This window comes from Rhinopithecus roxellana, chromosome 6 (genome assembly GCF_007565055.1).
Source record: "Rhinopithecus roxellana isolate Shanxi Qingling chromosome 6, ASM756505v1, whole genome shotgun sequence".
NCBI classification, from domain to species: Eukaryota; Metazoa; Chordata; class Mammalia; order Primates; family Cercopithecidae; genus Rhinopithecus; species Rhinopithecus roxellana.
The window spans coordinates 2,571,216-2,598,714 of record NC_044554.1 but is presented as its reverse complement, the minus strand read 5'-3'; the positions used below and the strand labels follow the sequence as shown (position 1 = coordinate 2,598,714).

At 47.2% G+C, this 27,499-nt stretch overlaps 1 protein-coding gene and 1 long non-coding RNA gene across 2 annotated transcripts in view; one reads left to right on the top strand and one right to left on the bottom strand.

Annotated features, from left to right (window-relative positions):
* Positions 1 to 27,499, top strand: part of EGFR (epidermal growth factor receptor) — a 192,202-nt gene that overhangs the window by 144,237 nt on the left and 20,466 nt on the right. Inside the window, 8 exon segments of the mRNA XM_010380548.2 lie at positions 44 to 176; positions 2,281 to 2,371; positions 3,834 to 3,991; positions 8,940 to 8,978; positions 10,748 to 10,889; positions 11,700 to 11,822; positions 12,508 to 12,606; positions 18,962 to 19,147. Coding sequence (XP_010378850.1) covers positions 44 to 176; positions 2,281 to 2,371; positions 3,834 to 3,991; positions 8,940 to 8,978; positions 10,748 to 10,889; positions 11,700 to 11,822; positions 12,508 to 12,606; positions 18,962 to 19,147 — 971 coding nt within the window.
* On the bottom strand, positions 17,419 to 26,593 carry LOC104675887. The gene is made up of 2 exons (XR_749849.2): positions 26,500 to 26,593; positions 17,419 to 20,131 (listed from the first exon to the last, which is right to left on the bottom strand). It is a non-coding gene; the product is annotated as an uncharacterized LOC104675887 (long non-coding RNA).

The following is a 27,499-nucleotide window of genomic DNA, read 5'->3' as shown; positions in this document are numbered from 1 at the left end:
CCTGCTCCATCACTGACTGCTGTGACCCACTCTGTCTCCACAGAGGCCACAGGCCAGGTCTGCCATGCCTTGTGCTCCCCCGAGGGCTGCTGGGGCCCGGAGCCCAGGGACTGCGTCTCCTGCCAGAATGTCAGCCGAGGCAGAGAATGCGTGGACAAGTGCAACATCCTGGAGGGGTAGGAGGTTATTTCTTTAATCCTCTGGCTTTGATCAAAAATAAGGCTCCAGGTTGTTGTTATAGCTTTACAGGCATTCTGTTGGATTTTTTTCCTTTTATTCTTTGCCCTTGGCTTTTGGAGGTTTTGGGGTTTTCTGTGGGGAGATGGGAATTTGTTTGATTGCTTTATTTTTTGGCAAAGTTAATCACAATAGGAAATAAGCAAGTATTATTACCTAATTTAATCCAATAATTTATAGAATCTCTTTTCCTGGAAGTATCTTCAATTTGTCTAAGCTACAAAAAGTTCCTAAGACAAATGAGACAGTCATCAATGGTTCATCTGGCCAACACCATGGCCATTTGGGCTTTTCTTTGCAGTGCCCGATTCCTAGTGTGTGAAAATAAATTAACACAAATTATATTGCCAAGTTAATATCTGTTTTATGTGCCCCCAGCATGTGTTGAACATCAAACAGTACCAGGAGCTTTAAATATACCCATGGACAAAGAAATAATTCATAGTGATGCTTGTTGAATTTAGTTGCAATCAATAAAAGGTGCAGTTCGTGGATGCTCTGAGGATCTTGATATTGACATAAGGCTTTGAACAACAAATGAGGACAAAAAATAAATAGGAAAGTAAAACTGAAGGATAGAGGCCAAAGGCCATGTTTTAGAAGATTTAAAGAAAAAGGGAAATTTGGTGAGCACCATAGGAATTACAGAAGGCTGTAGGAAATCTTCCTGTTTTACTCTCTGGGCATGGACCACAGCTTGGATCCAGAAATATTTAGGACAGGATAAGAGAACCAAGTTCAATTCTATAGGAATTTTTTAGCTGATAGGCTCAGAACAAATCACATAATCAGTAGTGCTGCTTCAACTTCAAGTAAGGAATATTAATGCAATCCTTACGGCTACAAATGGACAGTGGTCTCATGTTTTCAGTTTTCAAGTGTTTTTTAAGAGGCAAGGTGATGAAAATACCCATGTGGGGAGCCCCATGTCCTTCCATTAGTGTAGAAAAGCCTGGTGTCCAGCAGCACCTGCTCCCTCTGCAAGCCTAGCCCCCTTCAGCAAGGGCAGTGACCCGGAGAAGAAGCACAGAAGCCCCAACCCTGTATCATATTTTGTTTAATTGGTGCCACTGACCAAAGGGGAGGACGAAAGGCACACACATTTTTGTTGCTGTATTTTGAGACAGAGTCTCACTCCATCACCCAGGCTACAGTGCAATGACGTGATCTCAACTCACTGCAACCTCTGCCCCTTGGTTCAGGTGATTCTCCTGCCTCAGCCTCCCAAGTAGCTGGAATTAGAGATGTGCGCCACCACGCCCAGCTCATTTTCCATAACTTTAATAGAGACAGGGTTTCACCACGTTGGCCAGGCTGGTCTCGAACTCCTGACTTCAAGTGATCTGCCTGCTTCGGCCTCCCAAAGTGTTGGGATTATAGGCATAAGCCACTGCGCCTGGCCAAGGCACATGCTTTTGAGAATAAACACTCCTTGTTCACTGCTGGAGGACAGAACTATGCTTGACAACCAGGCAGAGTCCAATCTTCCTGACAAACAGCCACACGTCTACTCTGTCTTTTCAATCAAACATCAGCTTCTTGCTTAACATTGATCTGTACATCTTGAGGGATGTCAAAATATTACAAGCTAAGTTTTGCACACCTGTGTTTCACACTCACCATTTTTAGTAATAACCATTGAGCAAGTTCATTCTCCCTCCTTCCTTTTTCTGTCACTTAACCTAAAATTATCATTTTTCCAGCTTAATTTCAATAACCATGAATCTGGTATTAGAGGCAGGGAGCACCTCTTCAGGATTGTCTTTTCTTTTATCATTTGACTTGCTTACCCAATGTGCAAAAACTATGCTGTAGAAAATGCAGAAAAGATATCTTGATTATGAATGAAGCTCCTGTGTTTACTCAGAGAGAAGATGACCCAGGATTCAGTTAACAAAATCAGCTGATTATATTACTGTATAGTCCTGGAGTCCCAACTCCCTGACCATTACCTGAAGTTATTTGGAATTTCAGAGAGGTGATTTGTGTTCCTGCAACAATGTATCAGGGGAGGGCTGACAGGTTTCCTCTTCCTCCTCTCAGTGAGCCAAGGGAGTTTGTGGAGAACTCTGAGTGCATACAGTGCCACCCAGAATGCCTGCCCCAGGTCATGAACATCACCTGCACGGGACGGGTAAGAGCCCCTTGCTGCTATCCACATCCACTTCATGGGAAGGGCCTTCACAGAAGCCAAAACCATGACGATGGCCCAGGGCATCCAATGTGGGCAGGACAGCCATCAGAGCCACTTCCCAGAGGAGACTGCAGGCTCTGACAGTGCTGTCCAGGCAGAGTGTCTGTGACATTAGCACACACCCGCCTGCGATGAACATTCACTCTTTCTGCTGACACCCCAACCTTATCTAAGCTTATCACATCCTCACATTTAACAGCGGCTGTTTTCACCTGGTTTTCCCCATCCCTAACCTAGTCAGCATTGCTTTATCACTTTCATCAAATGTTCTCAAATTTTTAACATTACTTTATAATTAATTGAAGAAGTTTTAAAGAAATTCCTAGCAAAACTTTTTAAGCTGCACAGTTTTGTATCTATATGTTCAACAACATATAGATACAATATTCTTTACAATAATCTTGTAAAGAATATGAGTGAGAATCCATGCCTCTCTCACACAAAATGTCCTGATGTTGTTAATTCTCAATGTTATTGTATAGGGAGCTCTGTTTGTATGTGAGCTTAAACAGCCAGTTGTAAATCTACTAACTGAAAACATTTTTTAGACATTCTCTAAATTGGGCAGTAGATGACAGGACCGTGTTTTGAGGGATAGGCTGCCAGCATGACTGGTTACAAAGTAAAGCCTTGGTTTATAGGTTTACATGGTGTGGGTTAAATTTCCGTCATTAAAATAATTGGCGATATTGACGTAGTCATCTAGTTGTGCTGGCTCTGGGCACATGCAGCCTTTGAGTGGACAAAACCGACATTAGAGAACTTAGCCAAGGGGAAAGCCTTTCCCTGCTGGTTTTATTTCTGCTACTTCTGAAGTGTGGGGCACACAACCTGAGCAATGCTTTTGTTTGAGTCCCAGTGCTTTTATTTGAGTTTTGCAAGGTTATTCCAAGTTTTGCAAACAGAATCAAAGGTAGCATATGACTCAGTCCTGGATACGCCAACCACTGCACAGAGACTTGCCACCTTCCTGTCACTGGAGAAACACCCATGTGGGTTTTCTTAAACTTGCCTCCCTCTGAGCTTCCCTTTAGCTTCAAATATAATATGCAAGAAAGACTGTCTGACCATAAATACACATATGGGCCAATGAAGATGGTTTTACCAAGGGAAGATGCCCACAATGTGTTAAGCAGAATGCAATAATGTAGAGAATATCATTTCGTTCATGCTGGTGTATATTATATGCATTCAAAAACAGGGAGAATTTCTGCTAAGCAACTGACAGTGACCTTATCAAGCAAGTGCAATCACAGAAGAACTGGTTTTCTTCTTTAAGAATTTTTCTATCATTTGGCTTTCCACACTCACACACACTAAATATTTTAAGTAAAAAGTTACTTCCATTTTGAAAGAGAAAAGAAAGAGACATGCATGAACATTTTTCTCCACCTCGGTGCAGGGACCAGACAACTGTATCCAGTGTGCCCACTACATTGACGGCCCCCACTGCGTCAAGACCTGCCCAGCAGGAGTCATGGGAGAAAACAACACCCTGGTCTGGAAGTACGCAGACGCCGGCCACGTGTGCCACCTGTGCCATCCAAACTGCACCTATGGGTGAGTGGAAAGTGCAGGATAACAGAACATTTCCTCTCGCAAATTCAGAGATCGAAAATGTCTCCAAAGTTTTCAGGCAACAAATTGCAGAGGTTTGTATTTGAGTCAGTTACTTAAGGTGTTTTGGCCCCCACAACCATGGCAGTAGCAACATGATTGTGGGCAGGCTTCGGTGCAGTGGGAATGACTCTCTGCCGTGCACCGTGTCTCCGGCCGGGCCTGTGTTGTTCTTTGCTGCACATTGCAACAGGAGGGTAGGGGGACAAAAAGAGCACAGGTCCTGGCAGCTGCCACCTCGGCCTGCCTCCAGGGGCTTTTGCGTATCTCTCCAGATTTCTAAGGTTAGCATGGGGATTAACTGTTTTGCAATGAATAAAAGGTAACATTGCCTGGAATGTTGCTTAAAGACACTTTTTAAAAGCTAGTTGGTTGTTAAGTTGTTGCTACTTGAATTAAAACTACTTTAACTGGACCAGACGCAGTGGCTCACGCCTGTAATCCCAGCACTTTGGGAGGCCAAAGCAGGCAGATCACTTGAGGTCAGCAGCTCGAGACCTGTCTGGCCAACATGGTGACACTCCATCTCTACTAAGAATACAAAAATTAGACAGGCGTGGTAGCAGGCATCTGTAGTCCCAGCTACTCAGGAGGCTGAAGCAGGAGAATCACTTGAACCCAGGAGGCAGAGGTTGTAGTGAGCCAAGATCTCATCACTGCACTCCAGCCTGAGCACCAAAAGCAAAACTCCGTCCCAAAAAAACAAAAGCAAAAAAACTACTTTGATTGGAATTAGCAGAAGCACTCTGATTGTGTGTATCTAATTTACGGGAATAGTAAAGCTGTCAATCAAACTGGGTCATACTCAACAATCAGAAAGAGAAGTTGAGCTGTCATGTAGTAGTTCACACTTACTTCTGTTTCTCAAAATCCCCAGCCTTGTTTGGAAATGTTACTCATTCTTTCTCTGAATCCATCTGTATGAGTTGTGTGGCCTTGGGCAAGGGTCTTACCTTCTCTGTGCCTCACTTTCTTTTCTGTAAATTGGGATAATGATGCTGCGTAGCTCACAGGATATTTATGACCATGAGTTAAGATACGTGATATACTTAAATGGTGCCTGGAAAATGGTGAATACTGAGTCAATGATAGCATTATTGATGGTGGTGATGGTGATGAGGAGGTGGGAGTCACAGTGGTGGTGGTGTTGATGGTGGTGAGGAGGTGGGAGTCACAATGGTGGTGGTGATGATGGTGTTGATGGTGGTGAGGAGGTGGGAGTCACAATGGTGGTGGTGATGAAGGTGGTGATGGTGGTGAGGAGGTGGGAGTCACAATGGTCGCAGTGTTGATGGTGTTGGTGAGGAGGTGGGAGTCACAATCGTGGTGGTGATGATGGTGGTGATGGTGGTGAGGAGTTGGGAGTCACAATGGTGGTGGTGGTGGTGATGGTGTTGATGGTGGTGAGGAGGTGGGAGTCACAGTGTTGGTGGTGGTGATGGTGATGAGGAGGCAGGAGTCACAATGGTGGTGGCGATGATGGTGGTGATGGTGGTGAGGACATGGGAGCAACAATAGTGGCAGTGATGGTGATTGAGACATGATGAGGATTTGTGAACTTTCTAGGAAAACAATCATATAATCTCCAACAGCAGTATCTTAATACCTTTTCCAAAAGTATTAGATCATATTATAAGGGCCAAGTTTCCAGAATAATATCAGACATAATTACAGTGGACATCAGAGCTTGGCATCTAAAGGTGACAGGAATAACTCTAATGTCTCAGCGTGAAAACAACATTTGCTATTAGTCTGAGATACTAATTATCTAATTAAGGAAGTACTCACCTATACCTAGTTTTTAACTGTTTTTAAAATCTGGAATTGATTTTGAATTTTAGCAAATATTTCCCTGGGAGCAATGTAAGATTTTTCATATTTTCGCCTTTGGGTATACCAACATGCCAGCTCTGTTGGCCACTTTGTGGGCTCGGTGAAGCGTGGTATAAAAGATGTTTTGCTAGTTTTTTACTTAATCTATTTCTATAAGCAATTTTGGAGCTAAGTCTTTGAAACAGAATTATATTATCTGTATAGAATAAATGTTTTATCTTCCCCCCTTTTCTCTCTTTTGGAATAGATGTGCATCAGTATCTCTGTGTCAGTATCTCTGTGTCAGTGAGTGTATGTCACTGGGCTTAGGGGAGGTCCAGAACGTGATTGGGTGTTGGCATTTTCAATACACTTACTTTGTATAAGAAATAGTTTGCCAAATATAGAAAGAGGGGATTTACTCAAGATTTAAATTTAAAATGTTAGTGGTCATTTTTCTAATGTCTTTCTATTTTTTCCCAGGTCATAATAAATCTTCACTGTCTGACTTTAGTCTCCCACTAAAACTGCATTTCCTTTCTACAATTTCAATTTCTCCCTTTGTTTCAAATAAAGTCCTAATGCTATTCATTTGACATATGGAATTTTATAAGTATTTTCTTTAGTATGTGTGATTACATTCCTGATTCTGAACCTTTTTAGAAGAGTATATAGTTTGATATAATCTTGTTATTGACACCTGTGTCTTCTCCCAAAGCCATTAATTATATAGGAATTGCACAATAGAAATGGGTTTAATTTTTTAAATATGGTGAAATGTTGATGAGAGTAAGGGAAAATTTTTTAAATTTCTTTCACTGAGTATTTATGATGTGCACAACATTCCTGAATATATTGTCTCTCTCCTTTCTCAGACGGGATGTATTGCCTTCTCCATTTCTATTGTTAAAGAAACACTTACAGGGGTTTCTTTAACAGGCGCAGCCACCCAGACGAGGGGGAGGGACCCTGGAGGAAGAGCTCTTTTTTTTTCTTCTTCTTCTTTTTTTGAGACAGAGTCTCACTCTGTCACCCAGGCTAGAGTGCAGTGCCGTGATCTCGACTTACTGCAACCTCCACCTCCAAGGTTCAAGCAATTCTCCTGCCTCAGCCTCCCGAGTAGCTGGAATTACAGACGCCCACCACCACGCCTGGCTAATTTTTGTATTTTTAGTAGAGACGGGGTTTCGCCATGTTGGCCAGGCTTGTCTTGATCTCCTGACAGGTGATCCACATACCTTGGCCTCCCAAAGTGCTGAGATTACAGGCGTGAGCCACTGTGCCCGGCCAGAATATCTATTTTTAAATGGAACTGCATTTTCATAGTACAGTGAGGAAAAAGTTGCTTTGAAATCTTTATCCTGATAAACCAAATAATATGAAAATTTGCCTATTTTAATTATATGTAACAAAGTTTAATTACTGCTATAATTGCAAATATGTATAAATTCCTTACCAAAAAAAAATGAATCAAATGGGGCACAGAGAATAATTTTTCTGACAGAATTAAATAACATGCTATAGCCTGCTTGACTTCATACCCAATAGTCATTACTGCAGAGTCACCGAGGACCTCATCAGCGTCAGCAGGAGCCCCTCGCCTTGTGACGCTCTCACATCCTTCTCTCCTGCAGCACCGTCCTGCCATTGTCCTTGTCTAGCTTCTCTTCAAGGGTCAACTGGTCTACCTTTCCCTATAAGCTTGTGTGTCACAGCTTCTTGTTAGCAATCCCTGTGGTTGCCCAAAAGCACTTTCAGAGGCTGCATAAGACTCTGCATGTTGTAGAAAATTTGCAGTTTCAATCTGCCCTCCCTCTGCAGGGTATTCCCATTGTATTGCGTTCAGTAGGCAGGGAGAGACTGCTGTAAGGACAGTTCCTGAGTGACTGCTTTCTGTCTTGGACTATTTGGTGTCTGCAGGAGGTAATGGGGTGAGCAGTAACAAGGCCTCCTGTATATTCCACCCCCTATGAAGCCTGCGTGTTTGGTTTATGAACTAAGCTCAAAGGCACCACAGTGGTAAGACTGCACTACATGACACCATGGAAAAGAGGTAGCGTCCAGACCCCCAAATTAAGAAGAGCAGTGTAGAGACTAGAGACCTGGAGAGCAGAGACGGAAACTGTTAGGACCAGATTATAGTGTTAAACCAGGGCTCCCCAGGCCTCTCACATATTGAAATGTACTTGTCCATCTTTCCCTAAGTCAGGAAATGGGAGTCTCAAAGCCACGTTATTCTGCCTTTTTAAACTACCGTCCTGTAATCAAAGTAATGATGGTAGCGTGTCCCACCAGAATGGGAGCCCAGCTGCTCAGGAGTCATGCTTAGGATGGATCCCATCTCTTCTGCCGTTAGAGTTTCAGCTGGGTCAGGGTGGATGCAGCCACCTCCCTGCCTGGCCTTCTGCATCTGTGATCCTCACAGCCTCCTCCAGCCACTGAGCCTCATGCCTTTACTTGTCTTCCCCCCCCACCCCCGCTTTTCCTTTCTGCAACCTCTGCATGTGGGCCACCAGATTCTCAAGAGTATCCTACCAGTTTCCTTCCTTCCACTCCCTTTGCCGGTGCCTCTCACCCCATCTAGTAGCCTAACCATCACCCCTAGGACTGACCTCTTCCTCCTCACTGCCAGATGGTTGTTCAAAGCACAGAGTTTGTCAGAAACCTGCAGTGACACCATGCTGCCAGGCTTCTCCGTAATTAGCGTGGCCCCAGTCCATGCTTCTAGCCTTGGTTCCTTTTGCCCCTCTCTTTGAAATTCTAGAGCCAGCTGTGGGACAATTATCTATGTCAAAAGCCAGATGTGACAACATTTCAATAACAAGCTAGCTGCTTTGTTCAGTGCTAGAACAACGCCTGTCACAGAGTAGAAACTCAAAAATATTTGCTGAGTGAATGAACAAATGAAGAAATGCATACTAAATAATTAACCACCAATCCAACATTCAGACACATTGTGATTTTAATTATTTAAGAGTAGTTTAGCATATACTGCCTTATAATTTAAGTAAAAATCTCCAAGAAATATGCCAAAGAAGTAGAATGAGAAAAATGTATATTTCTCTTTCACTTCCTACAGATGCACTGGGTCAGGTCTTGAAGGCTGTGCAAGGAACGGGTAAGTGTTCACAGCTCTGTATCACATGGACCTCATCAAGAATGACCACACTGCTGTGGGTGAAGATGATGCTTTCCTGCGTTTCTGACTGTCCTCTGTCCTGATCAAGTTTCTATGGCTCTGGGCCAGCCTTCCCCCAGCCAGGGTTTCTGCAGAGACTGCCCAGCTGGTTCCACGTGGCTCCGTGTGCCAACTTTGTCCTCAGTGGAGGGAAGGTTGGACGCGCAGTGCTGGAGCTGCTCCCTGCTCCGCCATTGCTTGATGCATGGCCTGCCTCTGACTTCCTCGGTTCCACTGGTTTTGCTGTGTCCTTCTCTGCCTCTAGCTCCTCTTCTTTTCTGTCCACTTACCCCATTGGTCCCATCACAAGCCTGTGTATGAGTGGCCTTTTTGTTCGATGACACCCTCCAGCGTAGGGGAGTGTTTCTCCTCGCTTTCTTTCCCAGACACACTGCCCAGCAAAGGCAAAAGGGCTTCCTTCAACATCAGCTCTGGCCAGTTTGCCAGAGCAAAGCCCTGAGAAAAGCAAAGTTGTAAAATCTTGTTCAAACTCACTAGGAAAGAGTGGTGTTACCCTCGACGGCGTCTAGCCGGGAATCAGGGAATTACACACCGCGCACCTGTTTGCCATTCTGGATGTTTCCGAACACGAACCGAACTTCCAGGCCACTCTGCCATCTCTGGTAACGTCTACAAAGTCCCTTCCTCACCACTGCCCTTCCTTCATTTTGGCCTGCTCTTCTGCCCCTGAGTGGACAACCATAGCTCTCCCTCCTGCCATCAGTGCCACATGATCGAGGAAGAAGGCAACTTTGCAGAGACTGGGTCCCCTTCCACTCCCGTCTCTTCAGTGAGCTGCTACGACACCCAGTAGAACTTCCCCACTCCACCCTGCAATCTCAGGGATCTTAATCATGGGGCTTTCCACCACATGTCCACCTTGAAACCAGTCATGGCCATTCCTTCTTACATCTGCTCTTTTCCATCTTTTTCTTCTTCTGTTCACCCACCCTCACTCCTGTGGCTCTCTATGGACATGCGCTCCATAGCACATGATTCTGTATATCTTCTGGTATTCTAGTGAGCTGACACACGTGGCTTCTGGTTTCTTCTCTCTGGAACTAGACATGACCTCTCTAGGAGGGAGGATTAAATGCACCTTATGGATTGAGGCTTCATGACGACATCACTCATCACAATGATTCTTTCTATGTCTGGATCCTATCCCTTTATAACCCCCTTCAAGCTCGTTCAGAGAGTATTTCACACAATCCGTGTGCTCATCTTGCAAGTCAAGGACCCAGAGGAGTCTCAGCATTGTCAAAAAGTCCCTTCACACAGCCTGACCGGAGGCAGTGCCTGCTCCATGTGTATGGACTACGGCACTTCAATTGCATGGAAATACTCTTGAAATGAACAAAATACCAATCCATGAAAAAGCATTATTGAAGTCTAAGTTATTTTTTGAATTATATTTTGTTAATCAACAAATTGAAAAACACTCATCATATTGAGAGGTCCAGATAAAGCCTCAATTTTTAAAAATGAGGAAAATTGGGCCTGGTAGGAGACTGGGGGGAACTTGAGAAAGTTGGAAACATTGCCCTAGAAGCCTGTTTTTTCTCCTTTTAGAAGCTACACGGTATCTCACTTTCCCAGATCATTCTACAAGATGTCAGTGCGCTGAAATATTCAGGGGCATGTTGAGTGCCAAGGCCATGGAATCTGTCAGCAATCTCACCCTTCCTTGTTCTTCCACCTCATTCCAGGCCTAAGATCCCGTCCATCGCCACTGGGATGGTGGGGGCCCTCCTCTTGCTGCTGGTGGTGGCCCTGGGGATCGGCCTCTTCATGCGAAGGCGCCACATCGTTCGGAAGCGCACACTGCGGAGGCTGCTGCAGGAGAGGGAGGTGAGTACCAGGACTGGGTGCGCTCAGGAGCCCTCGCACCCCAATGGGAACAAGGGCCAGCCCCGGGAACGGACCATTAGCAGTTGTGTATGTTAGACACATAATTGTATTATGATGCAGAAAGAATCTCTGAATGTGCAGTTATACCCAGTTAGTGACATATTGGTACATCCATCCGAGGAAACGGCAATGTTTCTAGACTGCACCCTTCAATGCCCACAAAGCTGTGTGGCATCTGCTTAGGAGCTGGTGCCTGTGTGTGCATAGGATGGAGGCCGGGAAGTCTAGATGCTGATCCTCTGCTGGCACTGTGGCAGAGGCAAGAGATTCCTGCTTTGGAAAACACCATTGTCTACACAGTGGCTTTGTCCATGATGGACTCTGCCTCAGCCCAGTCCTGTGCTGGAAGCCATGATCTATGGCAAGAGCACCCCCCCCCCCCCATCTCATAAGCATAAAGGCATGTGATATGCCCCGACAGACACCAAAATGACTGCCACACACAACTTCCCTATTGGAGTTTTTCAATCCAGCTAGTAGGCGTGGAAACAGAAATAGAAATTGTGTTTGTTGAAAGGTAGCTGTTCATTTAAAGAACACCTGTATCAGAGCCTGTGTTTCTACCAACTTCTGTCAAGCTCTGTAAAGAAGGTGTACATTTGTCCTTCCAAATGAGCTGGCAAGTGCCGTGTCCTGGCACCCAAGCACATGCCGTGGCTGCTGGTCCCCCTGCTGGGCCACGTCTGGCACTGCTTCCCAGCATGGTGAGCGCTGAGGGGACCCTTGTCTCTGTGTTCTTGTTCCCCCCAGCTTGTGGAGCCTCTTACGCCCAGTGGAGAAGCTCCCAACCAAGCTCTCTTGAGGATCTTGAAGGAAACTGAATTCAAGAAGATCAAAGTGCTGGGCTCCGGTGCGTTCGGAACTGTGTATAAGGTAAGGTCTCTGGGCTGGACCGCAGGGCCCCTCATGGTCTGATGGGGAGCCCAGAGTTCTTGAAAACTGTATATTTCCATCATCGACTTTACTCTTTGTTTCACTGAATGTTTGGGAAACTCCAGTGTTTTTCCCAAGTTATTGAGAGGAAATCTTTTTCCAAGATTCTCTTTTTCCAAGAACCACAATGACCAGTAGTCCTGTGAGATCACTTCACAGACCAAAGGCATTTTTCTGAAAGACGCTATTGACCTTGCCGTGGGGCGCAGCACAGGGCGGAAGGAGGGCTGCCTCTCACCGCACGGCATCAGAATGCAGCCCAGCTAAAATGGGCTCATCTTCATTTGCTTCTTCTAGATCCTCTTTGCATGAAATCTGATTTCAGTTAGGCCTAGACGCAACATCATTAAATTCTGGATGAAATGATCTGCACGGACTTTATAACAGGCTTTATAAGCTTGAGATTCTTTTATCTAAATAATCGGTGTGATTCGTGGAGCCTAACAGCTGCAGGGCTGCAGGAGCGTCATAGCCCCCAGCAATATCAGCCTTGGATGCGGCTCCACAGCCCCAGTGTCCCTCACCTTTGGGATGCATTGCTGGTAAAATCCACCCAGCTCACTGGGCAGCTTGTGGCACTGTCTCACAATTGCCAGTTAACATCTTCCCTTTCTCTCTGTCATAGGGACTCTGGATCCCAGAAGGTGAGAAAGTTAAAATTCCCGTCGCTATCAAGGAATTAAGAGAAGCAACATCTCCAAAAGCCAACAAGGAAATCCTCGATGTGAGTTTCTGCTTTGCTGTGTAGGGGTCCATGACTCTGGACCTCAGGGCCCACCTTTTCTCATGTCTGGCAGCTGCTCTGCTGTAGACCCTGCTCATCTCCACATCCTAAATGTTCACTTTCCATGTCTTTCCCTTTCTAGCTATAGTGGGTATAACTCCCTCCCCTTAGAGACAACACTGGCCTCTCCCATGCTGGTGTCCACCCCAAACAGGCAATCACTGGCATCTGCCCAGCACTAGTTTCTTGATGCATGATGAGTGAGTGCTCTTGGTGAGCCTGGAGCATGGGTGTTGTTTGCAGTATCTTTTGGATGAAGAAATGGAGGCATAAAAAAATTGACTGACCATTATATGGCTGGGATAGGGTTTAAACCCCTTGTTATTTCTGACTCTGAAACTTGCATTCAATTCACTACACCAAGTTATCTCATCTTTGAAATGGCTTTTTTAAAGGTGCCTAGAATATGATGGCGTGCAGTCTATAAACTGTTGCCCACCTGCTGTACTTTCTCTCAAAATAATTCACATTTTTCTCCAGTGTCTGTTCATTGTTACTTTGTGGAATAAGTTCTTGGAAAATTCCACAAGATAATTGTTATCTTCTTACTACCAATTCTATTGCACTTTCTCCACCTTCTCTGGGCCTTCCCCCAGCCAGTGGTGGGAAGACATTGGCTGGGGTCTGACAGAGCCTCTTCTACACTGGCTTGGGTTTGCTGTGAGTTCATGGAAACCTTTACTCTTGTCCCAACACAGAGCAAGTGAAAGAGGAGGTCAAGGGGCTCAGGCAGCGGACTAGGGAAGCAGAATCAAGGAAAAGGAAAAATGGCTGTCCTTATTACCTCAAAACCCTAGAGAATTTAGTTGATCTTACAGCCAAGAAGGACAAAAGCCAGAGAGTGATATCTCCCACCTCATGTCTAACACACAGAATACACAGCAAGCTAAGAGAACATGGGCCTTCATAAAATTGTCTTAAGACACTATTTTTTAATTGGAGAAAATCTACCGTTTAATTTTCTCTCAGCAGCTTTTCTTCCTTTTATTATAGTAGGGGAAATGCCATGTTGATATACTTCTAAATGAAAGATGATGAATTGATATAGTACAATAAAAAATCTGCAAAAATTGATGATATACTTATCAAGAAAAATTAGCTTTCATTTTAATGGTTTACAAATTGAGTCAAGTCCTAGTAACAAAATGTTAAGTCTATTAATATAACCACAAGAAATACAGAAAGACGGGCAATTTGTGAAGCCTTTCACTTAAAATCTCTAGTCCCTCACCTGTGCTGTGTAGGAAAATCTTCATGCAGAATTTGCTTCCTTAATTCATTTTTTATTCATTCAACACATCCTAATAAATTACATAAAATCATGTTGAAATGTGAATTTCAGTGGTATTTATAATGCAGTATGAGGAGGGTTTGGATGTATTCTAAGACAATAGCTGTGCTTTGGGAAGGAAGCAGTGTTCACTGAAAAGTGCCCCCCAGAACCTTTTAATTGGAGGAAATATGCTTCTATGGAGTTGGAAATGGAGTAGAAGATAGATAAGGTCAAGGCTTAAAAGTTAAGTGCACCCAACATCTGAAGCGTCCATGGGCCTGGCGTGGTGGCTTTTGCCTGTAATCCCAGCACTTTGGGAGGCTGAGGCAGGAGGATCCCTTGAGCTTAGGAGTTTGAGACCAGCCTGGACAACATACTGAGATCCAGTCTCTACAAAAAAATAAAAAATTAGCTGGGTATGGTGGCTCATGCCTGTAGTCCCAGCTACTCAGCAGATGGGAAGATGGCTTGAGCCCAGGAGATCTAGGCTGCAGTGAGCTAAAATCTTGCCACTGCACTCCAGCCTGGGTGACAAAGCAAGACCCTGCTCAAAAAAATAATTAGATATATATAGATACCTATATATATCTGAATATAGATATGTATATATATATATATATACTCTGTATATAGATATGTAGATATATAAATATATCATATATAATATCATATGATATATATTTAGAGAGATATATATCTCTCTAAATATATTAAATAAATAAAAGAAAGGCTCAGTTTGGCCTCCTGCTCATCCTGTCTCCTCATCACCTCTTCCCCCTCCATCATCTTATTTCCTTGCCCCATGTTTCTTCACTGCAGCCATGTCCCCCCTCCTCTCCAATGGTGGATGTCATGTCTGCTGCAGTCAGAGGGCAACAAGCCTGGAGTGTTCCCTGAAGCCTGTGCTTTATCCTGCAGCTCAGGCTGCCCGGGCCTCACCAGCAATCCCGGCAGGCAGGGCACGGTGCTGGGATGGAGAGGGGGAAGCTGGAGGAGGCACTTTCTGGTAAAGAAAGCAAAAACCAGCAGTGCCCAGGCCAATTTCAACAGGGAGTTAAATAGCACCTTAATCGTGTGGCAGGACACCTCATGGGGCCACGTGTGCTCTTAGAAAGACTCGCATGCATGCATGCACGGCAGCAATGACTCCATACTCACGTTCCCCTGCAGACACCAGGCCCCGCGGCTGGCACACACACTGCAGCCCAGTTCCATGTTGCTAGCAGTGGCTTAGTAAATGAGTAAAGTTCTTAAAATGCAGGGGACACCTGCCCTTCATTCATAAGGCTGGACATACACCTCTCCTTAAGGAGTTCAAAAGCTAGTAGAACCCCAATTCTTACGGTAGAGCCGTTCACAGATGAGGCAGACAAGCCAGAAGGAAGGAACCAAAAGTCATGTCAGCAGTTAGGACAAAATAACAGGCTTTCAAGGTCACAAAGCCTCAGGGACACTCCTGCGGTGGGACTGGGCCAGGAGCCATGGGGGCTCCAAATGTGCACTCTGCCTGCCAGCCTGCGGGCGCTGGGGCTCCGCGGAGATTGTTGTGGAATACCAAGCATGCTTGCTGTAGGTCACGGTATGCATTTACCACTTCCAAGACAAACAACCTGAGAACAAAGCTCGCTTTAGCTTCTGCGTACACCGAACGGGACACACGACTGAACAGCGTTCCCATTGTGCCTGCTGGGTGGGGAGGAAGTGATGGCCCAGTGGGTCTATCAGATGTTAGTAGGATGGGGCCTGGCAGGGCTCCAGGCTCTGTGTGGCCGACACCCACGCCCCCCGCTCTGCTCCCCATTCCCAGCCCCAGGTCAGCCCTGCGAGGCCCTGCAGCAGATGGGCTGCTCAAACTGCTCTGGTTTGCAGATTTTTCTTCCCTTTCAAATGAATACAATATGTTTTCAAATCTCAACCAGATCTTGAGAAAATAGGAAGAGCCAGAGGGTTTCTTTGGTGTTATGGTTGTACAGCTTCCCAGACTCGGGGGAGAGATGTGATTTGTGCTTTCTGGCAATCCCATGGCCTATTAATTTTTCCATAGGCTTTCCAGTTTAAATTTAGAGTAGGCAATGGAAAGGGAATGCAAAACAGATTTCTAGGTGTGCTGTGTGTGTGTGTGTGTGTCTCACGTCTAAAGTCCGTTAACTGGAGCACCCAACAGGCCCCACAGGCTGCCCTCACACACAGGACCTGGGGAGCCTCCGAACCATTGGGGTGAGCAGCGGGCCATGGAGGGAGCCAGGGTCAGGAGACCTGGCTGTGGGCCCAGACCTGACCCTGTGCAGGGTGGCTTCAGGTGGGCCGTTCACCTCGTCAGCCTCAGCTTACCCTCTGACTATGGTGACCTCAGACAAAATACACTTCCTGACCCTGTCCCATTCTGACTTTTTATAAACAAGCACTTTTCCGAGTTGAAAGGATATTTTCAATATCTACTGAGTCCACAGATATTTAAACATCTCTCTTCTTTAAAATTGTGACATTATGTTTAGAATATCAAAGGAAAATAACACACACTCTCCTTGAAAATAGAAAGCCTAAACACTCTGCAGAAAATATTTAAAGCTATAGTTTTTGTTTGTTTGTCTTGAATGAAAGTGGCCTGGACTTTGACTTGCTTTGAGTCTTTGACCTTGCGTGACTTCAGTACAGTTCAACCCTGACAGTTTTGAAGTAGGTATGTGCCTAGATCTGCCCTAGTCCCTGCTGGAATGTCGAAGAAGCAAAGGTCCAGGCCCTCAGAGCACTTGCCACATACTTGCCAGCAGATACGGGGCAGAGACTTGAGGCAATATAAGAGCAAGTGTGTGCCAGGCGACCCGACACTGCAGAGCGCCAGCTAGACCCTAGGTGTGTGTTAGGAGCTGACCAAGCCATTCTTTCCTCAAAGAGCTTGGTGGGAAGGGCACTTTTTAAATCACACAAACATTTAAGGACAGATTATGATGAGTGCCCCAAAGCAGTGGCTCTTCAGCTTCATCAAGCTTCAGAATCCAGACGGTTTGTTCATAGGGAAGGCTGGGCCTGTCTCCTGCATTTCACCCTCTTGGCCTGGGGTGGGGCCCAAGAATGTGTGGCTCTAAAAGGTTCACAGGCAATGCCTAGGCTGCTTTCTGAAGGAAAAACTGCAAGATACCAGGAGAGTTTCATTTAGATTGAAGAGTCAAGGAAGGCTCCTCTGAGAAAGAGTCTGCTAAGGAGGAGGTGGAAGGTTCTGGGGACAGAGGTCCTCCTGTGGGTAAGAGCGGAGGGAAGCTTTCCTGGGGAGAAAGTGGGCAGCAGGACCAGAGGCTGGAGGGAGGAGGGCAGGCAGTCTTGGGGCTTCCCAAGAACAGGGAAGGCCAGGGCAGGGTTTAGGGCAAGGAAAGTGTGTGAGCATATTTGTATTTTAGTAAATATTTACAGTTTGCCCTCCATGTCTGCAGTTTCATATCCATGGATTCAGTCAACTACGACCAAAAACATTGGGGAAAAAATTGCAACAGTACTGAACATATACGGACTTTTTTTCTTGTCATTATTCCCTAAACAATACAGCATAACAGTTATTCACATAGCATTTGCATTGTATTAGGTACTATAGGTAATCAGGAGATGCTGTAAAGTAGACGGGAGGATGTTTGTAGGTTACACGCAAATGCTGTGCCATTTTATGTCAGGGGCTCGAGCATCCTCGCATTTTGATATCTGAGGGAGGTCCTGGAACCAATTCCCCAGACACTGAGGATTGACTGTCTGTATCCCCTCGCCCCACCTTGCCTTTGTCTCCTGTCTCCTATCTCCACCCTGCCTCCCGCCAGCCTGTTGCGCCTGACCTGCCCAGGCACCCTGGAGCAGCACCCTATCTCAGACCCTGGCCCGGTGTGTTCACTTCTGCAGAGAAACTAACTTGCCCAAGTCCACACTCAAACACAGGCATTGCTGTGATGTGAAAAGCAGCTCTGGATGCATTCTGCTTCAGTCTGTGTGTTCTTTTCCACATCTGAATAAAAGGTCACCACCATTTGTATTTTAAAGGAAAAGATAATTTATGGGTGGAAATTGGAGATTCCCTTATTCTCAGACAGAAAAGAGGGCCCCATTGTGTGCATGACTGCAAATAAATTTAGCTTCCTCAGCCCAAGAATAGCAGAAGGGTTAAAATAAAGTCTGTATTTATGGCTCTGTCAAAGGAAGGCCCCTGCCTTGGCAGCCAGCCGGAATTAGCGGGCAGCAGATGCCTGACTCAGTGCATCATGGATTTCCCATAGGAAGTCTGGGGGCACAGCACAGAGAGACCACTTCTCTTTAGAAATGGGTCCTGGGCAGCCGGGCAGCCTTTAGTCACTATAGATTGAATGCTCTGTCCCTTTCAAAGCCTGGGACTGGTCCATTGAAAGAGCTTGTCCAGCTACTCTTTGCAGAGGTGCTGCGGGCAGGATCCCCAGACCAAATGCCCACCCATTTCCCAGAGCACAGTCATGGCCAAACCTGGCCTGAGGGGCAGGGAGGCCTTTCTCCCCACTGGCTCAGTGCTCCCTAGATGCCTTCTCCATCGCCTCTCCCCTGCAGCACCGCAGCCAGTGTCCCTGATGTGCAGGGTCAGTCATTACCCAGGGTGTTCTGGACCCCACACACAGAGTCCCACAGGCCCTCATGATATTTTAAACCACAGCATCCTTAACCTTGAGGCAGAGGTCTTCATAACAAAGACAGTATCAGTTCCCAAACTCAGAGATCAGGTGACTCCGGTTCCTCCTTTATCCAATGTGCTCCTGATGGCCACTGTTGCCTGGGCCTCTCTGTCATGGGGAATCCCCGGATGCACCCAGGAGGGGCACCCTCCCACTGCATCTGTCACTTCACAGCCCTACATAAACGTCCTTGCTCTAGGTCTTTTGCAGGCACAGCTTTTCCTCCATGAGTACATATTTCAAAACTCAAGATCGCATTCATGTGTTTTCACCTGGAAGGGGTCCATGTGCCCCTCCTTCTGGCCGCCATGGGAAGCCCCACTGACACGCCTCTCCCTCCCTCCAGGAAGCCTACGTGATGGCCAGCGTGGACAACCCCCATGTGTGCCGCCTGCTGGGCATCTGCCTCACCTCCACCGTGCAGCTTATCACGCAGCTCATGCCCTTCGGCTGCCTCCTGGACTACGTCCGGGAACACAAGGACAATATCGGCTCCCAGTACCTGCTCAACTGGTGTGTGCAGATTGCAAAGGTAATCGGGGAGGGGAAATAAGGAGCCGGGATCCTCACATGTGGTCTGTGCTCCTGGGATAGCGAGAGTTTGCCATGGGGATGTGTGTGTGCATGCATGCAGCACACACACATTCCTTTATTTTGGATCCAATTAAGTTGATCTTCTTGTGCACGAATCAGTGCCTGTCCCCTCTGCATGTGGAAACTCTCATCAGTCAGCTACCTTTGAAGAATTTTCTCTTTATTGAGTGCTCAGTCTGGTCTGATGTCTGTGTTCTTATTTCTCTGGAATTCTTTGTGAATACTGTGGTGATTTGTAGTGGAGAAGGAGTATTGCTTCCCCCAGTCAGGACTTGATGACAAAGTAAGCAAGCCAGGCGGAGGCCAGGAGGACCCAGGTGATGGTGGTGGAGTGGAGCAGGTGCCTCGCAGGAGGCCCAGTGAGCAGGTGCAAGGAGCCAACAGAGGGCGCAGCTGCTGCTGCTATGTGGCTGGGGCTTTGGCTAAGTGTCCCCCTTTCCACAGGCTCGCTCCAGAGCCAGGGCGGGGCTGAGAGAGCAGAGTGGTCAGGTAGCCCTGCCTGAGTGCCAGAGGCAGGCACAGAGCAACAAGCCAGGTATTTAACAGCTTGTGTGGACCCAGAAAGACTTCTGCTTTTGCCCCAAACCCCTCCCATCTCCATCCCAGTCTTGTATCAGTTATTTGCACTCAACTTGCTAAGTCCTATTTTTTTCTGACAGTGGGTATATATTTCACCCCGTTGACTTTAAAGAATTTGCAGGCAGGCCCTGTCTCTGAGAATACGCTGTTGCCCCTCCTCTCCCTCCGACAGCAGGGCAGGGAGTCCAGGGATGTGCCAGGGACCAGAGGGAGGGAGCAGACGCCCACCCGGCCTGGGCAGGTCCTCCTTATTGCTTGCATTCCCCTGGTTAGCTGTGGCAGTCAGTCCTGCCAAGTCACTCGTGAGGTGTTTGCCCAGCTCCAGGCAGATGTGAAAGGTGACCTACAAGAAGACAAACAAAAACATCTGGAGTGCTCTTATGCCAGCAGCTGCCCTTGACACCACCAGGCAGGCTCTTGCTGGGAGCCATGGTGCTTGGGTCCACTCCCTCCCATCACGGAGCTCCTGGGCCGCATTGCAGAAGCAGGGACCACCTCCCAGGATAACCAGACAGCAGCACACCCTGAAAAGCCCCTTTCACTCCAGCACCATCAGGCATTGATTTCTCAGCTGCAGCCACAGGCGGCCCCCAGCAGCCCAGGAAGTGGGGAACGCTCACGCTTCTCTGACCACAAAAATCACTGAATGTTTTTGCCATTCTCATGGTCATAACTTTGGCCACAGAGTAGAACACTCCCATGACCGTTGCTAGACAGTGGTCCTGGGAGAGGATCCTGTGTGCCTCTTTTTATTGGGAGATGCTTGTTATTTCTGTGTGTGGCTGCATTTGTTTCCCAAGACTGCCACAACAAATCATCACCAACTTGGTAGCTCAACATAGCACAGATTTATTCCCTTCTGGCTCTGGAGGCCAGGCATCGAAAGGCCATGCTCCTGCAAGCATTCTGGGAAGGATCCTTCCTGCCTCTCTGGCTTCTGGTGGCCCCAGCATCCCTGGGCTGGGGCTGCACCTCCCCACGTCAACCTCTGTCTTCATATGGCCTCTTCCTGTGTCTCTGCAACCACAGGCCCCTCTCCTTTCTCTTAATAAAGATACCAGTCATTGAGCTCGAAAATTGCTAAGAGAGTCTATTGTAAATCTTCTTAGCACAAAAAAAAGATAGATATGTGAAGTGATAGATATATTAGTTTGATTTGATCACTCCACTGTGTGTATAGATGTCAAAACAAACATTGCACTCCATAAAGGTATATATTAAAAAAGATCCCAGTCATTGCATTTAGGACCCACCCTAAATCCAGGATGATTTCATTTCAAGATTTTTAGATTTGCAAAACCCCATTTCCAAATAAGGTCACATTCTGCAGTTCTGGGTAGACGTGAAATGTGGGGACACTGTGCAACCTACTGTCTTGGGGAGTGGGTGGTCAGCCTGGGGCAGGTGTTGCTGTGTGTGGAGCTAGGTCCACTCATGCCCTGACCTGGAACCCAGACCTGCTTCCCCAGCTCTCCTCCTGGTTATCTGAAGCAGGGAATGTAGAGCACTGCCCTCCTTGCCAGGCAGTCTCTATCACCTGGTTTTACTTTCCTCTTAGCACATATTGCCCCAGAAGATCTGGTTGGTTTATGGCTTACTTGAGTTTGTGCCTACCTGTCCCAACCAGGAGGTGAGCCCTGGCTGTCCCCCGAACCCAGCCCTGCATGTGGGAGCTGCCCCTCCCCCGCTTATCAGAGGGGGCCAACAGTCCGCAGCTGTTCTTAATCGTCTCCCAGTAACCCCCAGGTCCACAAAGGTGACTCCTCACGTGGTGGAGAGGTGGCCAGGCCATCCATGTGTAATGTGTACGTGACTGTTTTCCTTAAGGGGCACGTAGTCTTGGCAGGTTTCGCCCAATACAGGACGAGCTCAGGACTCCAGTGGACTGTGGATTCAGATCTGGATTCTGGCACATTTGCCGTGTGAGCATGGGCACGTTGCTGGCCTCTCTGCGCCTGGTCTCCCGGCTGTGGAGTGTGTTCTGCACCTTGTCTTTCTGGGAAGTAGGGAGGGCAGTGAGCCCCTTCGCATCGCCCACCATGGGCCCAGCACACGCCTGATCCCCACTGAGTGTTCCTTTCCTCCTTTGATCCCCTTTGGCTGACCTAGGTTGGAGCAGCCACTAAAATATACCCAGAAACATCCTCCTAATCTACATCTGCGCCAACCCTCATTCCCTAGCTCAGCATGACCGTCACGCGCCCGCCATTGCTCCTGAGCTCCGCTGCTCATGAGCTGCTCTCTGGCCCTCCTTCTCACCTCACACTCCAGTCGGCCTGGCCTAGATAAGTGGAGGTTTATTTGACCCCAAAAATTAGCCTTCTACAAACGAATATAATAGTGCCATTACAGAGAATTCACTTAGTGCGGGTCCCATTTAAGCAGAAGTTACTGAAAGCCTGAGTTTAAGTTTCCAGGGCCTGAAAGTTTTCCATGATAGTTTTCTACGTAATGTTACCTACAATTTCAACCTGTTATTTAAAGCCATCCTTGTGTTTGTTGTACTTTGATTAGCTTTATTTTGATTTGAAGTCCTTTTACATTATGGGCAGTTAACACTTTGGCTCTGTTAGATTTGCTTTTTAGTTCACAAAAGAAATCTCATTCCTCTGTATTTGAATAGCTGCAATGATGGAACAGCTGTTCCCGGAGGGAAATTAAAACAATGATTCCCCAAATTGTAAAGACAGAAATTTGCTCTTGGGTTACTTACAATGTATCTGAGTATTAAAAATTTTTCTTTTTAAACGTTTGAAGTAAAACTACCCAGAAACACTTAGTGGCTGACTAGAAACTAAACTCCTGGCATCCTCAAAGTGGGATTTATTGGCTTATAAATGTCCTGTGTTGATTGACAAAGGCACAAACTATCTTGGGAAGTTTTCTTCTAAATATTGATGGGAGAGCTGGCCACTGTTATGCAGGTTTCATTGTCCTGACTAAACTGCTAAAGAGATTACATAAAATGATATCAACTAGACAAAAGAAAGAATAAAAAAAAACCGAGGTGTCCTGGGAGGAATCCGGATGAGACCAGTAGACCATGAGAGAGACATCCCTTGCCCTCTACAGGGAAAATGGGTTTTGTTCTCCACATGCAAAACCATCTCAGGAGCTTGTGAAGACACCACCTGCTTACCAGCCAGAAAGAGCAGGTGCCTCCTAAATTCCCCACGCAGGAGATCACGGTGGCTTTCATGCACTAGGAGTAAGTTAGACTTAAGAAAACCTGTCTACTCTTCCTGGGATTTACAAGCCAACTAGTAAATCCCAGAATAAATCACACAGCACAATCATCCAAAGATCCCGTCATCCGTGCCATTTGGAAAGCCCTGCTCCTGCACCGCCCTCTCCCCGTGGAGCCTCCCATGCCCAGGACTGCAGAGTCCTGCCATTCAGACTGCAACTCATCTCACATTCTTCCAAACTATTTGGACAACAGAGCTTTCTCATCACCATTGCAGATTATAGTCTCACAGAATTGAGTGTTCAGGCAGACAATGATGTGGTTCTGTAGTACAGCAAACAATAACAATTTACAGTGCTGAGGCAGTTTACCAGGCCTGGTGAACTATGCACGGTAGCGGCAGGGCAAGGCTCTCAGAATGAAACTGGCTTACAAGTGGCACTCTCTGACCACAAATCTATAAGCACCAAACTATACTCAGTTCCATCTATGTGGTAAAATTTAATGCAGATAAACATCAAAGAAAACTTCAAAGCTTCCTTTTTTCAAGTACGTGGGCTACTTAATTTGGTCCAAGTTCATTTTAAAAAGCCCTAGGCGCTTTCACGGCTCCCCTACTGACAAGAGGCCCCAGTGCCTGTGAGCTGCTAATGGGAAGGAGAGGAAGAAGAGCTGAGTGGGCCTGGCTATCCCGTCCACACCGGGAGACAGGGAAGGAGACTCCACGCTGGTGGCGCCAACACATTCCAGGCCACTGGGGCCTATTCCTAGGCACCAGGTCACGAAAACCACGCTGACAGATCGTGCTGTGTGTGTGTCATAGTGCACAAGCAGGACAGTGAGAGAGTGAAAGTGACACTAGGTGGAGCGCTGAGGAAGGGCCACAGTGTGTTGGTGGAGATAGGCTGTCGTGGAGAAGAGACCCTGGCTTGCTCTACGTAGCTTCCAATGCAGCTTCAAGGCAGGTCCCAGAGGGCTCCAGCCTTCATCGTCCAGGTCTACTCCCTCCCCTCATGGCTTTCCCATCCTCAGATGAGGATTTGGCAGAGCCTACCCCTGCTGACTAACTGTGGCCCTAGGGTGGTGACTCAGCCCTGCACCTCCTGCTCCCATCTGCACTGGGCCAGAGAGGATGACTTACCCAGCACGTTCACATCACACAGCTTTGTGGGTTCCTAGGTCCAAGGACCAGAGATTTCAGTTATGTGAGTTATTTTTTTTTATTTGTTCTTGCATGTTCCACAAAGGGTTGTAGCTAAACTTAACCTAATGATCACTTTAGTATGTCACTAAGAAGCCAAAGCTCACAGTGCTGTTGAAGCACATTCATCATCTTTAGACATTTTGACTATTTATTTCTTAAGCACCTGCTAGTGTTAAGCAGCACATGAAATATATATAGAAGTAAGACAAAATTTCTTATCTCCCCAAGTTTGCCAACAAATACAGAGCAGGAAGGGAAGCAGATCAGAGCAGGAGACGCAGCTGTCGTGAAGCCACAGTGCAAGGCACAGGGAGGGTGAGCTCCGAGGCCAAATGGACTGGGTCTGTCAGCCAAGCCCCCTGGCTCTGGAAAGACAGCAGTGAACAAGCCAGATGGCCTCTCACTCTCCAGAGCCCTGAGTCCTGCAGACCAAACAGCGTGACAGGTCATTTTCCTGTCCTGGAGGCCTCTGTAGGTGAGAGTTGGCTGTGAATAGGGCATGAAGGCACTCAAGGGTGGGGAAGTGACTCTGACTGGGAGATGCTAAGGACAGGGAGGAAGCCACCAGGTAAGGGACACTGGGGAGGGAGGGGTGGACCCCTCAAGGCCAAGCACATGGAGCCTCATCACAAAGGCAAGATGGTGGCCAAATTCAAGGTCGCTGCAAAAGGGATGGAGAAGAGAAGATAGATTTGGCATTTAGAGGAATGGTGACAATCACAAGCACCTCCACGGGACTCTCCATGGGTGCTATCTAAGCAAGTGCTGTCTCTGCATAAACTCATTCCACCCTCTGATTAACCCATTCTACATATGGGAAAACAAAGGCATGCAGCGTTCATGTCACTTGCCAAGATCTCAGGATTTGATCCAAGTGGCCCAGTTCCATGGCGCAGCCTCTCAGCCTGCACGGATGCCGAGCTCAGAGCACAACTCTCAGGATAGGGGTCCCAGCAGCACCCCCTCCCTGAACAGCAAGGGTGCCCGTGCTACACCACTTCTGTCTGGGAATAGGACATTCTGACACTTTCCTGCCTCTTCCGAGGTCCAGCACTTACTCTGTGCCCGCCTGGGAAGGTGACAAGATGGCCCGAGGAACAGACTCTTCCATTTTTGGGGAGCTCAAGGCCACAGATGCTCTGAAATCTGGAGTCCAGAGGCAGGAGCGGAGGCTTCTCCTGGTGGCCACTCTGCTTAAACACGTCATCAGATCTGTAGCTTCGGAGTCCCCCGAACCCCATCCCTTACCTCTACCAGCTGCGGGTGGGTCTCTGGGGTGGGGCTGCCCTCCCCACCTGCACCCCAAGGGCTGAAAGGTTGAGGGGAGAACACCATCATTTATACAGGGGGATCCTGGAAGATGAGGCCCGAGAAAGCCCTGCGGGGCCTCTCACCTTCTCCCTAGCTGTGGTCAGGAATGTCTGGCCTTGCCTGCCTCAGGACCAGCCCAAAGTGGAGGTGAGGGGTGAGCCCCAACCCCCAGGGGAAAGGTGATGGTGATCTTGGTCTCAGCATGGTTCTGGTAGAGGTGGGTTAATTTGAAGATGATGAACCTTAAGCCTCTTTCTGATCTTGCTTTAAATAAATACTTCTGAACAACAGCAACAACAAAATAGTGTTGATAGGAAAACCCTCTACTCCTCAAGAACCATGCGGCTTTCTCGTCCTCGCATCCTCCACTTCCTTCCTCACTAAGTCACTGCTCCATGAGCTCTTCCACAGGAGATTTACAAAACAGTACAAACAATCCAGTTCCCGCCTCTCACTCTGAACTCCTCCCAAGACTTGTGGGGTGCGGCAGCCCCTGGGAACATCCAGCCCTTCAAGGTCAAACACAGCCCCCGCCCCTCGCTCTGGGGAACCCTGCCAGAAAAAGCCCCAACAGCCACGTGGAGCAGAGCCTTCCTTTTTGTGAGTGGAAGTTCCAAGCTGACTTTTCAAATCCCCTTTTAACCTCAGTGCTGTATTTCAAAATTCATTCCAGCTTTCCTGTAGTTATTAACAAAAATAAATACTTTAATTTCAATTAAAGTGAGGGTCTCAGAGAAGAAGCAGGAACTGAGTTTCCTAAGAGGCCCCGCTGAGGCTTTGCTGTTATTGCTTCCTGCGGCCTCTGCTCTGACCCTGGGAGCTCACAGGCCGTATCGTGGCTCTTATCTTTGGGGAGCGGTTAAAGCATAGCTGCGCCAGGCACAGAGTCGTCCTTTCAAATGTGCCGGCAGTGGAATAGAGACCCATGCGTCAAGTCTCCTCTAAGTTCACATGAGATTCTCTCCTTGTCCCAAAGCTGTCTCTGATTTAAAACCCTCCAGCTCATTACCTGAATTCCAGAATATGTCCTGTGCTCTCTCTGCCCTTTCCCACGCCTTTGCTGAAGACCTGTGTTCTGAGGAAACAGACACTGTGTGGAAATGCCTCAGGTCCTTTAAAGCCCTGGCCTGAGGAGCGGGGAAGGGCTGGGCCAGAGGTCAGCTGGATTTGTTAGACTGACAGAGTGATGCGGACCTCCCCAGAGGCACAGGACCAAGGTGTGTGCTCATGCTGTCTCATGCTCTCACACATAATGTGTGTGTGTGTGTGTGTGTGTGTGTGTGTGTGTGTGTGTGTATACATATACATAAAACCCCAAGCAGCCTCTGGCTTAGCAGGCACGTTTCCCAGCAGAGGAATTAAAGCCATGGTCCCAGTAGTGGTCTTGAGGACTCAGGGGATTTGGTCTGTGCAACTACATGCTTCAGCCTCTGGACCCCAGGTCGTCTAACGAGGTGGTTGTGTGGGGACTGGGATGGAAAAGGCGTCTGCACAGACATGTGTAAATGACTGGCACATCACCAGTGCTCAGCACCATCAGCTGCTATCACCGATCATTCAATCAATCATTCATTCATTCATTCATTCAGTTGTTCATTCTTCAGCAGGCTGTTTTAAAAATGTGCCCAGTATACCAAAATCTCCGCTAAGCATTTAAAGAGGCAGAAGAGAAGTTAGCAATGGTGGTGAAATGAAGCTGGGAATGTGCTCTGAAGGCCTCCTTGTGGGCTTAATGAACATGTAGAAACCACACATTTTAAATAGAGACGGAGAAAAGGAGAGGCTCCCGGTCCCCTGCACAGGGACTTGTGTGTGGCTCTTTACTGTAGGCCTGTGCCACTCCTGCTCAGTAGCTACCACAGAGAACGCCTTCAACAAATGTGAAGAATGAGCAAAAGAGATACAGGGTAGAAGGAAAGGAGAAAACAAAGGTGAGGGTAAGAAATCAAGAGATAGAGAAGAGAGAAGGGGAGACAGCCTGGGAGTCCACACAGCCAAGAAGGTAGACA